General features: G+C 31.8%; 2 protein-coding genes across 4 annotated transcripts in view; one reads left to right on the top strand and one right to left on the bottom strand.

Moving 5' to 3' along the window:
• Positions 1 to 6,502, bottom strand: part of LOC140674375 (uncharacterized) — a 204,455-nt gene extending 197,953 nt beyond the window's left edge. For both annotated transcript variants that reach the window (XM_072907852.1, XM_072907853.1), the window contains exons 1-3: positions 6,002 to 6,502; positions 5,508 to 5,762; positions 4,869 to 4,962 (exon numbers count right to left, since the gene is read on the bottom strand). The gene's annotated coding sequence lies outside the window, so the exon portion shown is untranslated. The remainder of the gene's footprint in view (positions 1 to 4,868; positions 4,963 to 5,507; positions 5,763 to 6,001) is intronic.
• A 1,954-nt stretch (positions 6,503 to 8,456) lies between these two features.
• Wb (wing blister) overlaps positions 8,457 to 13,186 on the top strand; it is a 142,578-nt gene continuing 137,848 nt past the window's right edge. For both annotated transcript variants that reach the window (XM_072907827.1, XM_072907826.1), the window contains exon 1: positions 8,457 to 9,516. In XM_072907827.1, coding sequence (XP_072763928.1) covers positions 9,375 to 9,516 — 142 coding nt within the window. In that variant the 5' untranslated portion in view covers positions 8,457 to 9,374. The remainder of the gene's footprint in view (positions 9,517 to 13,186) is intronic.

Below are 13,186 nucleotides of genomic sequence, written 5' to 3'. Positions count from 1 at the left end.
TTCAATAAAAGCTCTTACCGTTAAATAATCAAAGAAATAACTCTTAATAGCGTGTAATTTACTCGCAGAAATTAATAAAATTGCAATATAGTATAGATATTATATATTTAATGATGTAGCTTTAGAAAATTTATAATATTTTACATTTAGTTGTAAGAGCGCTACATCTTAAATGTTATTGGTTTGTTAAATTTTATTATTTCCCAATATTTTATTCTCATAAAAAATACTTCAAAGACAAGAAATACGTTTATTTTATTAGAGGTGTAAAAAAAGAAAAAAAAGAAAAGGAATGGGATCAAAAGTTGCGTGCGCGACTTCGAAAGTATGGAGCACGACGTAACAATAAGTAATGGGAAACAATATATACAATAATTTTTCATACAATTTTTACTTTTTACTACTATGATTACGTATCTGTATAATCTTATTATTACATCGTATATTGTATATTTAACCGCGAGACGTATCAAGCGCGATGCATTCTTTGATACGTATTAACAGTGTCGCAAAAATTGTGAAAAAATTCGACAGGATTCATAGTTCAAATTTATCATCAAGCGATAGATCCTTTTTTCAAGCTAGTGAATAAAATAATAAGAAATGTCATTATCACCGTTGGTCAACGACAAAGATGACGATATCGACAACGATGACAATGATAGTAAAAATAAAGATGATTGCGCCCTATGAATCGATATTACCGTTATTTAAAGATATCAAAGAACAAAAACTGTGCACAAAATGCTAGGCATTTGTAGAGACAAAGATTGTCGATTTTGTCATCAGTCGAGGAATCAAATTTGAAATAATACACTCTTTTAACATGATGTATGTAAGATATTATCAATTATTATCTGGAAGATATAAATAACGATATAAATGAGATTGCATTAGCTAAGCAGGGGTAACATCTGAAGATGAATAAGTCATTCATCCATGACAGATTCTGTACATAATTCTAAAAAATTATCATTTTATAAAAAAAAAAAAAAAACATATCTTATGCGTAAGACTTTTTTTTTCATGTGCTATTGTTTATATTTTTTAAATTTATAAGAAAAAAAAATGTTATAACCTGCAAGAGTAATCAGTGCAATAAAGACAGAAGAAGAGTCTGCTTACCATACTAAGAATTAATATTTGAAAAAGAAGACCGTTTAACAGTTGCAAATCATTATTGAACAATTGTATCAGTATTGTATTGTTATTCTTATTTTGATATACAAGTTACCTCATATATAATAGCTATGACAAAGTTTATTTCAATCATCTTTATTCTATAAATATACAAATTCTTAGACACATATCTACTATCGCGCAATCACGCGGACTCATTAAGAAATTCAATAAATGATAAAATCTAAAGATGCACATCTATTCAAAGATATTCCGAGATATGTAGAATCAGGGAATTCAAGAGGTGAAGAAAAATCCACACATGTATAATTGCAAAAATCTAACAATAAGATGAATCAAAAGAATTTTCCTATCGAGTCAATGTACATATTTGAAGAATTTCAATGATATCGACATAAAAAATACGATTTGTGTATATTAACTATGGAACGTTTTTAATGAAATAAAATGAATTGTTTAGCGCGAGTCCTGTAGAATCCAGTTTTTGCGACAATTTGTACTGTACACGCGCGTACCGACGTTACATATTACGCTCTATAGTTTGTATCTCTATAGCAGTTGCCGAGGATTCGACTCGATTATAATATTAGCACGAAATAAATAAGCTCGCGTGTCTGTTGTACGTATGTTACGTGTGCATCCATGTATGCAATTGAAAAGAGTGAGAGAAAAGGAGAGAGAGAACGAGGACTCGTTTGTATGTTTATCTCAAGAGCGATTCGCAATCGACGAGTAATACGACGAGAGAGAAATATTATTTCCTGATACTTTGAAGAAACGGCGATAAAACAGCTTCACGCGGATCTTACGAGAGTTGTCTCGCAAGATCCCAAACTACAAACGTGAATAAAGAAAATATCGCGTTCATTGATAGAGTTCGCCTATAGAAAATACTCTGTATCGTGTTACATGCTTTCAGTGTAAACCGTTTGGTAAAGCTAGATTTCGATACAGAAAGGAACGTATAACTGAAGCAAATGAATAACCGCGCTGCGATCACTGCGCGTTCCGAATATTATACAGTGCAATTGTAATTACGAAGCAAAACTTGATAAAGTACAAATATGTAGACAGATATCGAATTTTCATTTTTATTATTTTTTAACGTTAACTATAATATATCTTTTCTTATTTTTAATACCGCGCACAAATTTTCAGCAATCGGAAAGTTTAATCAATTTTTCTTTTATGGTTACAATTCTTAATTATATCTTTTTTGTTGATGATGATGAATTTATATATATCGTATTATACGTATCGATCATGTAATACAAACGTGCAGAAAATAATTTTTGAAATCTATATGACATAGATAAATTCATAAGAGCTTATTGCAGCACGCGCGCAGGATCGTAATAAGCGCGCGATATCGTAAAGATTATTAAACGATATCGTAAAGATCGTCTAACGAATCTTTTACTTGTCGTTGCACGGAGTGATATCACGTGTCGTACATGCGCTCTTACGCAGATCGCCGTTAATTAAACGAGAGACCGATGAGAAGTGCCGGAAGAGAAGTTGGCGCGAAGAGTCGACTGACCGACGTTTAATGTAAGTACGCGCGTTACCGTTAACGTTATTTACTCGTTGTATCGATACCTGATCGCGCATATCACGTGTGTGACAAGAAATCAGAAAGGGGAAAAGGAGCGTAAACTGCCCAAGAGCCGAAAGACTAGTTTCACAAAACTCACACGTCGTATACACACTTTCATACGGTTTTTAACGTCCGCCATTACAGATTACATATTTCCGATAACCGATCGATTTTGCAATTGCGCGTCGTTCGAGTAAGATAAACGAGTAGTACTCGTCCACACACTCGACTGACTTGTCCGTCCCCTAGATGGACGGGTCGACATCGCCAACGGTTTTTCAACCACTTCGTCCGAGTACTCGAATGCTTATTCGCAATTTTCCATTTTTCTCCTTCTCCCTTACGCTTCGACTTTGAATCTCTAAATATTTCATTTGCCTATATTCTCGACTATATTTTAGATTCTACATTGTTAATTGTTCTATTGTATCTTGTATATATACATATGTATATTAAAATTATCTTACATTATCTTTATCATCTTTACAAAAATTCTGTCTTGTTATAATGATCAAAATATAAGCAAGATTATTTTATTATCATTATTTTAATTTTCAATTCTTTTACTAAAATAAAAATCAAATATATTTATTACAGAGTATATTTTTGAGTGAGTGACACAAAAAAATTTTGCGTTAACAATTCTCTTTTGTTATTCAGTCTTGTAAATTTAATAACACAAATATTAAAATATAAATATAGGTACGTATATGTAAATCCTTTTTTTTTTTTTTTTTTTTTTTTTTTTTAACTAAAATTACATATACAATTTTTTAATAATTTGTTTGAAATTTAATGCAGAAATTAAATTTTAATATTCTTTGATGACACATGAATAAGTGTCGCTCAATGAAAATTTAGTCAATTCACATTTAAATTATAGTCATGCAAGTGTCTGTCAAAAAAAAAAAAAATAAGCAAAAAACTTGTATAAAAGAATTCGTAATAAAATAAGACTGAGAAGTAAAATTAATTGCAAGTTTCATAGCTCAGCAATAATTTAAATTTTAAAGTATGCTTAAAGTATGTTATATGGAGAACGTGGAAATTCGCGTGAGCAGAGTAATACATATTAACTTCTGCGACGAAGCAATAGATGGACCGCTCGAGAATCACGCGATCACGATCGAGACGCATCCTTGCAGGTGGACTCGATAGCGATAGCGAATTATTGTATAACGAGTAGCAATAGCGCGAACGAGCGTCGACATGCGTCTTCGATCGATCACGCGATCGAGCGGTTGAAAAATGACAATGAGCGAACAACTTGGAGCCGCTTGGTATAAAATAATTCAGCGCTTAACAAGCCGAAAGAGAGGAACACTAATTAATATCTCCGTAAAAATATCCTATAATATATTCAAAACAAAAAAGATAACCAAGCATTGTAACCTTCTAGAGGCAAGGAAGAAATAGAGAAGTACCTAATCTTGTATGATTTAGTTCGACCACTGATTTGTCCGTGTGTGTTCGTTATTGAAATATGTTTCTTTAGTAAAAAAAATTTTAAAAACTTACACTCGCGTATGTGTTTGTAATTTTCCTCTATTCAATGTTCCTCGTCCCTTATCATAATCTGAATTTATATAAAAATGAATGGCGAGTTGCGCGCGTGTCACATTTTATTATTTAAATATGTTAATTGTATGACATATTTATTTTCTTATATTTAAATACGTTAAATAGATTAAATTCAATTTAGACAGTATATCTCCAATACATATCTTTCATATATGTATCTATATATCTCTCTCGACAACTATAATTTGATTTATAACCATAAAAAAATAAAAGAATTTTGTTGAAAAAAAGAAAAATACAAACAAAAACTATTTTTCAGATTTATATTAATTTGAGGAAGATGACGCAATGACGTTATTACTAGATAAATAATTAATCATGAATATATTAAATTCAATTCACACAGTATATCTCTAATATATATATATCTCTCTGAAGAATTATAATTTTGTCTACAACCCTAAAAAATAAAAGAATTTTGTTGAAAAAAAGAAAGATTCAAAAAAACTATTTTTCAGATTTATGATAATTTGAAGAAGATGCTGCAATGACGTCATTACTAGATAAATAATTAATCATTAATGTATAAATGTATCATTTTTTCACTCACCGAATGCTGCTGTATTGGATCGTTGTATTTACTCTATTTGTTGTGCTGGATCACTGTATCTTCTACTGTTGTGCTACGCTGTCACCAATCTATTCTAAAAATATAATAAATAACAATTATTAATTGTTTTGTTAAAGAAGGTTAAACTGAACTTTAGTAATCTTATATATCAATGAAGTAATTTATTTATTAATTATCTTAATCTTATTCCTATCTTTCTTTCATTTAAGACATATATATCGAAGAAACGATTGAATAAATATCAAAAGAACAAAAATATATTTAAGCAAGGAAAATTTAAGGACCTCAGTTCTGAAAATAAATAATTTCAATAGATAAAACAATTCCAATATGTGTATACTACGTATATATCCTTCTTAAATTTTCCTTCATTAAATATTTTAAATTTTATATAAATTTAAAAATATTTTATATTATATAAATAAGATATATGTATGCTTGTTGTACAATATATTTTTTTATCAATACTAAATTTTGCATTTTATCGAAGAAAATCATCAAAATCCTCGAAATTATAAAATCGATCTTTTTATCTTGGTTATAAAAGTGGTTTTTCAAGCGAGCAAATCTCAAATTTGATCGACGTTGAAAATCAGGATAATTGACTTCGTGGAATACCTCGCTCGACTAATGCTATCTCGCTCGCTCTCATTTCGCTCTCGCTCAGCCGACTCGCTGGTAAGATTTATGGGACAGTTCCTAGAAGTAACCGAATCCACGGTTCAAATAACGGCGCACATCTCGAATGCAATGAGTTTATAGATGTTGTGTTTGTTTGAATACACTAATTTCTTTTCTTTACATATAAATCGTGGAAAAATAAATGTACTGGAAAAAGATGCGCTTAAACATATTTAAGCCAATAACGCCAAACTAAAACAAATAAATGGCACAATAAATTAACCCTTATTCCGTACTGATGGATCATTTTTCTAACAACGTCAATTTCTCGAAAACAAATAATCATAAAATAATATATTTAAGTAAATTATTTTTCAAATTTATTATTTTAGTCTTCATTTAGAATGTTCAAAGAAGGTATATACATTGTTTTAGATATTTTAAAATACTTTTTACATATTAACAAACTTATCGAAAATACACTGACCCACCTGTACAGTTAGAAGGTGGCAAAAATAACAATACGGAGTAAGGGTTAATTTATATAAAATTTATATAAGACCGATATATTCGCCGAACTGTTTCATCGAAAATCGCACCTTCCGATTGAAATTCTGCTGCCGGCACAACTTCCTTGAGGATACACACGCGAATATCACACACACTGATTATTAACGGTCGCTGCAAACTTTATTCGCACTCCCGATCCCGATATTTCGCGAAATTTTCATTTTATCGCGACGCAACAGGTACGCGACGCGACGTAACATCGCACTTTACGAACAAACGCGATCGTTTTTATACATCACACTGTATTTAACACCCTGAGACGATCGCGCGATTTCACGTTCGACACTCCCGTGATCGTATTTGTATATAATTCACTTTTTAAGAACGCGAAAAATACGGAAAACTTTGACGGTCGGCAGTATGCACTTATATACGTGTGCTCCTAAGCTCCGTATCCGGCATAACTGATCGGACTCGACAGGCAGTTTAGCACTCGAAGCAGAGCTAAACATGGTAGCCCGAAAAGAGCCGAATGGTTACGAGACGAGCCGATCGCCGCGACGCTGCGTGAGTGACGTACAAAGGACACTTGAATATTACGACATTTTGTGGATACGAGAAATAGAAACGAAATTCGATATCGCTCACATTGAAACTTTATTATCCTCACCGAGAATCGATTAATAATCATAATTGCCTGACATTTTATTGCGCGATTAATATTTATATATTTTATATTCTACATGCGCGTGTTTAATATATATATATATATATGTATATCGCGATGCAACAAGTATATGAAACGCAAACGCGATTATTTTTACGTATTACCTGACATTGACATATTGAGACGGTTGTCTGATTTCACGTTCGATACTTCCGTGATTATATTTGTGTATTATTATTCGAGTTTGAAGAACGCGAAAAGTATAGAAAACTCCAACAGTCAGATTCGGAACGAAAATAAATATGTCAATATAAAAAGAGGCCAAGAAGTATCGAGATGAACATATAAGGATGTATACATACATCTCGCAAGGTTAGCCAACACAACAACGTGTAATAAAAGAGATAGGGATATTTAACAGGTCATGTCTCTCTTTCTATAAGTAGAAGGAATAAACAATATCTCATAGGAATATCTTTCTTTGTCTTTTTTCCTTTTTTTAGTAATGCAAGAGATCAGTCTATGTATATGTATATATCAAAATTGACGAGCGTGTATATGTATATATTTACATATATATATATGTATAAGAATATAATATGATAGAAGTAATCTACACATGCTATATCGGTGACTAAACACTATGCAACGTTACACGTTACATGACTGATAATTAGCAGAGAAAGCAGCAAAATGGTAATATTAATATTATGATTAATGGCTCTCTCTCTCTCTCTCTCTCTCTCTCTCTCTCTCTCTCTCTCTCTCTCTCTCTCTCTCTCTCTCTCTCTCTCTCTCTCATTCGTGCAAAATATTTACAGATACTAAATTATATTACACACAATTTTAAACGTGATGCAATTACCTTTAATACACTTTTTTTAAATGTGTAATAATGTTTTAATAAAAGATTTCTATGTACATTGAGTTAAAATTGACGATAAATTAATAGAAAGATAGATTATAATAAATAAATATGTTATTTAATCAAATTGAAACTCAGTTCCAGGAAGTTTACATTCCTATATCAATTTAATATATAATCTCAAATTTCCGAAAATTCGAATTTATTAAAAAAATTACAAAAGAGAATTTTTTTGGTAAAGTACATATACAGAGATATTGATAGAGTTTTGTAGACACATTTGTATAATATATATATTATATTTTTATATTATATTATATACTATATTATACATTTATTATATTATATATGTTTATGTTTTATAATTAAATATTTTCAATATTTATAAACTGATGATAATATATAAAAAATTCATATGTCGTGCGTTATCAATAAATTTCCAAAAGAAAGAATGTATAGAGGATTAAATAAATTATTAAATCTTAAAAATATAACACGCATATTAGATTAAATAAAAACGTAACATAATAAAGAATACATATTATAAAAGAACGATGGGGAAAGAGAGAAAGAGGAAGAGAGAGAACCTTAGAGTAATTTTTCTATATTTAAAATTCTAGAGAGTCGATTAATATATCATGTACAACGTTCGAAATCTTTTAAGCAGATAGAAATGATATAACAATCTAAAATTGTTCTGTACGAAAAGCTTTCTCTGAAAAAAAAAAAAAAAAAAAAAAAAAAAAAAATATCCTGCGCACAGAAATTGTTTTGGAAAAGCACCGTCGAGAAAGTTTTGTCTCACGTAGTCCCGCGTTTTTATCTATCCACCTACCATAAGTTCGCGCGCGGCGCGTTAGTAAGGGAAAGGGTGGGGGAATGCTCGGTGGTGACTTGGGCGCTTCCTTCGCTCAGTTCACTCGCGACGCTCGTGATGTTTACATCGAAGTGTTGATCGGTCTGTGATCTTTCCCTCTTGCACGCGCAATTTCTCGTGCCAAAGAAATTACAGTTTTACGAATTGTAAGTGCGCATCGCAAAGTGTAGTGTTTTTCGTTACATGTAGAAAGCGTGGGCGACACACGTGCGTTGATGAAAGATCCGCTCTCGTCGAGAAAGCAACAAGTGAACGCGTGGAAAATTCGCCATAAAACTCTTCGCTCTTGTGTAAATTCGGCGTAATTAAACGTCATCGCGTGACGTGTGTGACAAGTTCGATGCTAAGTTCGCGCGAGTGAGGAAAGTTCGCGTCGCGATTATTCGTGAAATTTTCGTCGGAATATATTTCTTCGTGAAGAAAGGAGGTAATGCACGTAAAAATTAACGTGCTTAATCGATAGTCGTTGCTTCGAATCCCCTGCGTGTCGTAATCGTACGTATGTGCAAAGAAATTGTGCTCGACGGTGAAAGTGATTTACGTGACATCCCCGAAGATGTTCATGACGGTGAAATGAGTGCAAGGATTATTTTGAAAAGCTTGTCGCATGGAAAGAGGAGACGCACGAGGTCGATTTGTCAGGTAAAAATTACAAACCGCGCTGTTTAAGATTCGATCGCCGACGACGAACGTCCATGCGTTGTTAAGTGCGTATCGGATTTTCGTGTGAGCTTTGTGATATTACAAAACGATCGACATGGCATAAGACACGGCGCGTTTCGATGAATGACGAAGAAAAGAGGCGATATAACAAGCGTGCTGAATGATTCGGAATTTTCCTTTCTTTTTGCCCATTGAGGAATCTGCGGACTATGTGAGTGCCTTTGTCAATGATCGCCTTTGTTTGGTCGTATCGAGGAACACTTTGGACGATTCTCGTAGACCATGATCACTGCCATGAAGAAGGGTCTCGTGCGCGATGTGGCTTTAAGGTGCCTTTACGCTGTCGTTTTTTCCTTGGTTCTGTGCAACTTGTGTCTAAACGCCGTCCAAGCAGCGCGCGGATTTCGACACAGTCTCAAACAGGGTGAGTCTACCTGCTTCCCATTATAATTGAAAAAAATCTACTACGTTATGATTCAGTATCTTTAAATTACGATATATATATATATATATATATATATATATTATAATATATATTTAGAAATTTCATTGAATAAAAATCGAAAAATTTATATTAAAGTTTGACAGATTCTGTAATGAATTTTTCTGGAATCAAATTTTCTTAATTTTTGAAGAAAATATAAATTTTATTAAAAATTGTCTAATTTATATAAATATAACTTTATGATTATTTTATTGATTTATTTTTATTATATTTGAAAAAAGACTTTTTTCAGAAATAATTTAAAGATTGCTGATTCACACAAAATGTTTAGATTAACAATATTTTATAGAGTAGATTACATAATTAAATTACTATTTATTTTGATTTTGTTTTGATAATGTTTAGTATAATTTCAAAATTATTTAAAAGTTATTTGATGTATCCAGTCCTGATTAAAATTATATTTATATTTTTATTGAGAAGTAAAAATATATATTCTATATTTTTACCGATACTTGTTTTAAATATGATAATATCCTTTAAAATTTAATTATATGTATTTATATAATATTACTATACATATACATATATAAAAGTATTATACATATATGCAAAAATCAAGTGGAATACTATATATGTATTGCAAATCGCAAAGCAGTATCAATATGTTTTTATTGTCAAGTTTCGAATTTTATGACACACTTTGCACGATGTCTTTTTTTCTTATTCTCAAATTACGATATCTCCGATATTAATGTTACACGCTTGAATTTGTGTAACACAGAAACTTAACATGTGTAGATTTTAACGGTACGTCGAACATTATGTAAATCGATGTAATAGAGTTTTCTAAACATTTCATGATTTGAATTTTTTACTGAAAACAATTTTTCAGAAAGTCAATCGTACTTTACATTAGTATTATATATCGATATATCGATATACCCTGTATTTACGTCGCTTGAAATTTTTTCTAAAAATATCTTTGTATCTCATTCTCTTTTAATTAATACTCAAAACTTTCATATGTAAAGAAGTACGAGAAAATCTCCAATGTATAATTCATAATAATTAAAATATTATATTATATATATTATTCTTTTAATGTTGATAATATTTATAATTACTTTGCCAAAATCGAAAATAATATCTCGCAAAATATTTCCTTGACATGGAGTTTAATTATCCATACTAGCAATATTAAATATTGCTTCGCATTGCATTCTTGATACTATTCGCGATCTGCAATAATATAAATATAATGACTCCTACACGATGCTGCATTTCGACAATATTTTCTCGACGAAATTAAATCTCGCGCAGTGTATGATGTTTCTTACGATTTCGTCTCGCGATTTTACGCACTAGTCTCGTTTCCGTAAATCTCAGCTGACTTCCGGCGCGACGCAAAAGCGATGTCGTCGTGTCTCGGAAATGCAGTTCGCGCGTGTGTGGTCTTTTAAAAATATTGTCGAAAATTCCGACGGATCCCGCGTGACCTCGTAAAGCGTGCGTCTGCTACGAGAATATTAAATGTCAGGACATTCCGCAGTCTTCTTCTCTCCTCCCCCAAATGGGGTGACTCTTTGCTTTATATTTAGCGACACGACGGCGACCGCGTTGAATACGTCGCACGTAGGACGCACCACGAGTGTAAACGTAACCCTTTTAATCGTTAGTCGAGGGCGATCAAAGGCATTTTGCCGAGGATATCGATTCTTTTATACGCGATATCGCATGGAAACGTGCGCATTCAAACACGATGAGCAACAAAAAGAGAAATGTACGGAGAGAGAAAGAGAGAAAGAACACGAAGAGAGTACATTTAAAATGTTTCTGGCTGGTGTAATTTAATGCAATTTATTAGCAGACCTTCCGCATGGAGAATTTATTTGTAGACGTGTATAAATAAAAAACTGACAGAACATATAGCATTACTGAATTTAAGTCTGACAGCATTAATTAGTTGCAGTTGGAAATTTTTAAGATCGTGACAACAAAGTAATTTTTCAAATTTTTATAAGAATAATTTTATAATTATTTCAAAGCTTTCACCTTAATGAAAAATATATTTTACGATCACTATTATGTATAAATCAGATAAAAAATGATACAACGATCAAAATTTTTCTTAAGGTAAAAATTATACTTTAAATATTTCCCGAAATTGTTTTACAATTTGCTATTAAGATTCTGGCGTATCTCTTAAAATACGAAAAGATTTCATGTATTTCTAAAAGTATTAATTATATTGAACTTTTTGCTGTTATTTTGATCGTATCATTAATGCGGACACTTAAAAGAGTTATGTCTGAGATTCCTCGACATGACAATATATCATGTTGTTCTAAATTGTCGAGTTCCAATGACATTCCCTCGAAATACGTCTACTGCGGTTCGTTTACGAAGTAATTAACAGCCAGTTAACAGTCGTAGTTTGGCCACTGAGAATAATAAGCTATAGCGGAAGCTTTTCTTTGTATCGTTTACGTTTTCTCCCTCTTTTTCTTTTTCTCCGTCCTTTGAATTTTTTTTATTTTTTCCTCCTTCAATTTTAAGTCCCTTTTTGATCTTTTCAAGACGCAAAATTGCGCGAAAAACACATTTTTAATGACGCTTACACGATAACTTTGTAGGCGTCTCGAAGGATAAATAAAAATAACGCGCGATAATTAACGTTTGCCGTTGGCTGCCTCTCTGATATAAGATGGATCGATGGATCGAGCGAACATGTGGTCGAGCGAGCGGACCCGCGAGCCACCTCCGATCGGATCTTCGAGATATCGAGATGGAGCGGCGCGTTTGCACCAGCTCGCTCGTTGTGTCGCTTCCTGTTTCTGCAATCCGGTCGATCGGCTCGCACGCCGGGCGGCAAAAGCGAAATTCCATTCCGGAATATTGCGACATGATATTCCTCTGTCCTACCACGCATGTAGCATACAATTTGTATTGCATAATGCTTCAGCTATCGCGTAGCATCTTATACTCGTTGCATATTTACACTCGTATCGGCTTTGCTGGATAGAATAGCTATTTTTCTTTTATTCATATACTTCTGTAGATATAAAATACATATCTGATAGAAAAATATAAATGTTTCTATCTTACAGAAAATATAATAAAATTACAAGATTTCTATAACTTTTATTCCTCTTAATATTCTATTTTACATTTTACACGATAATAAAATTAAAAACTCTTCTATCAATAAAACTAAATTGTTTAACGCAACGTACAATTTAGTAAATTGTTAATTCAAACGCGTAATTTGCGTAAATTTATTCTTCCTTATGTATCACAATCATTGTATACAAAATTTCTATTTACTTGTATATACTTGTATATAGTTGACAATAGGTAATATATGTCATAAAGATATAATTTTTATTGCGAAAATTAATACTCACTATATCATGCCATGGATCTTGTTTCCTGTTTGTGCGTAATGATTAAACCACCTAATGCAATATTGCATACGCAGTCATTACGAAATGCACTTTTTATTCTATGCATCGCATTATTATACAACTTTGTTCGCGTGTCCGAGTTATTCAGAAAATTCTATAAAATGTTATAGCTGTATTTTATACACAAAAAATGTTTATATTCTATAAATTTTCATAGAGTTTTTTGAAACTTTTTTGAAATA

This window comes from Anoplolepis gracilipes, chromosome 16, assembly GCF_047496725.1.
Source record: "Anoplolepis gracilipes chromosome 16, ASM4749672v1, whole genome shotgun sequence".
NCBI classification, from domain to species: Eukaryota; Metazoa; Arthropoda; class Insecta; order Hymenoptera; family Formicidae; genus Anoplolepis; species Anoplolepis gracilipes.
Note: the sequence above shows the minus strand (reverse complement) of the source record. Positions and strands in the feature narration are given on the sequence as shown.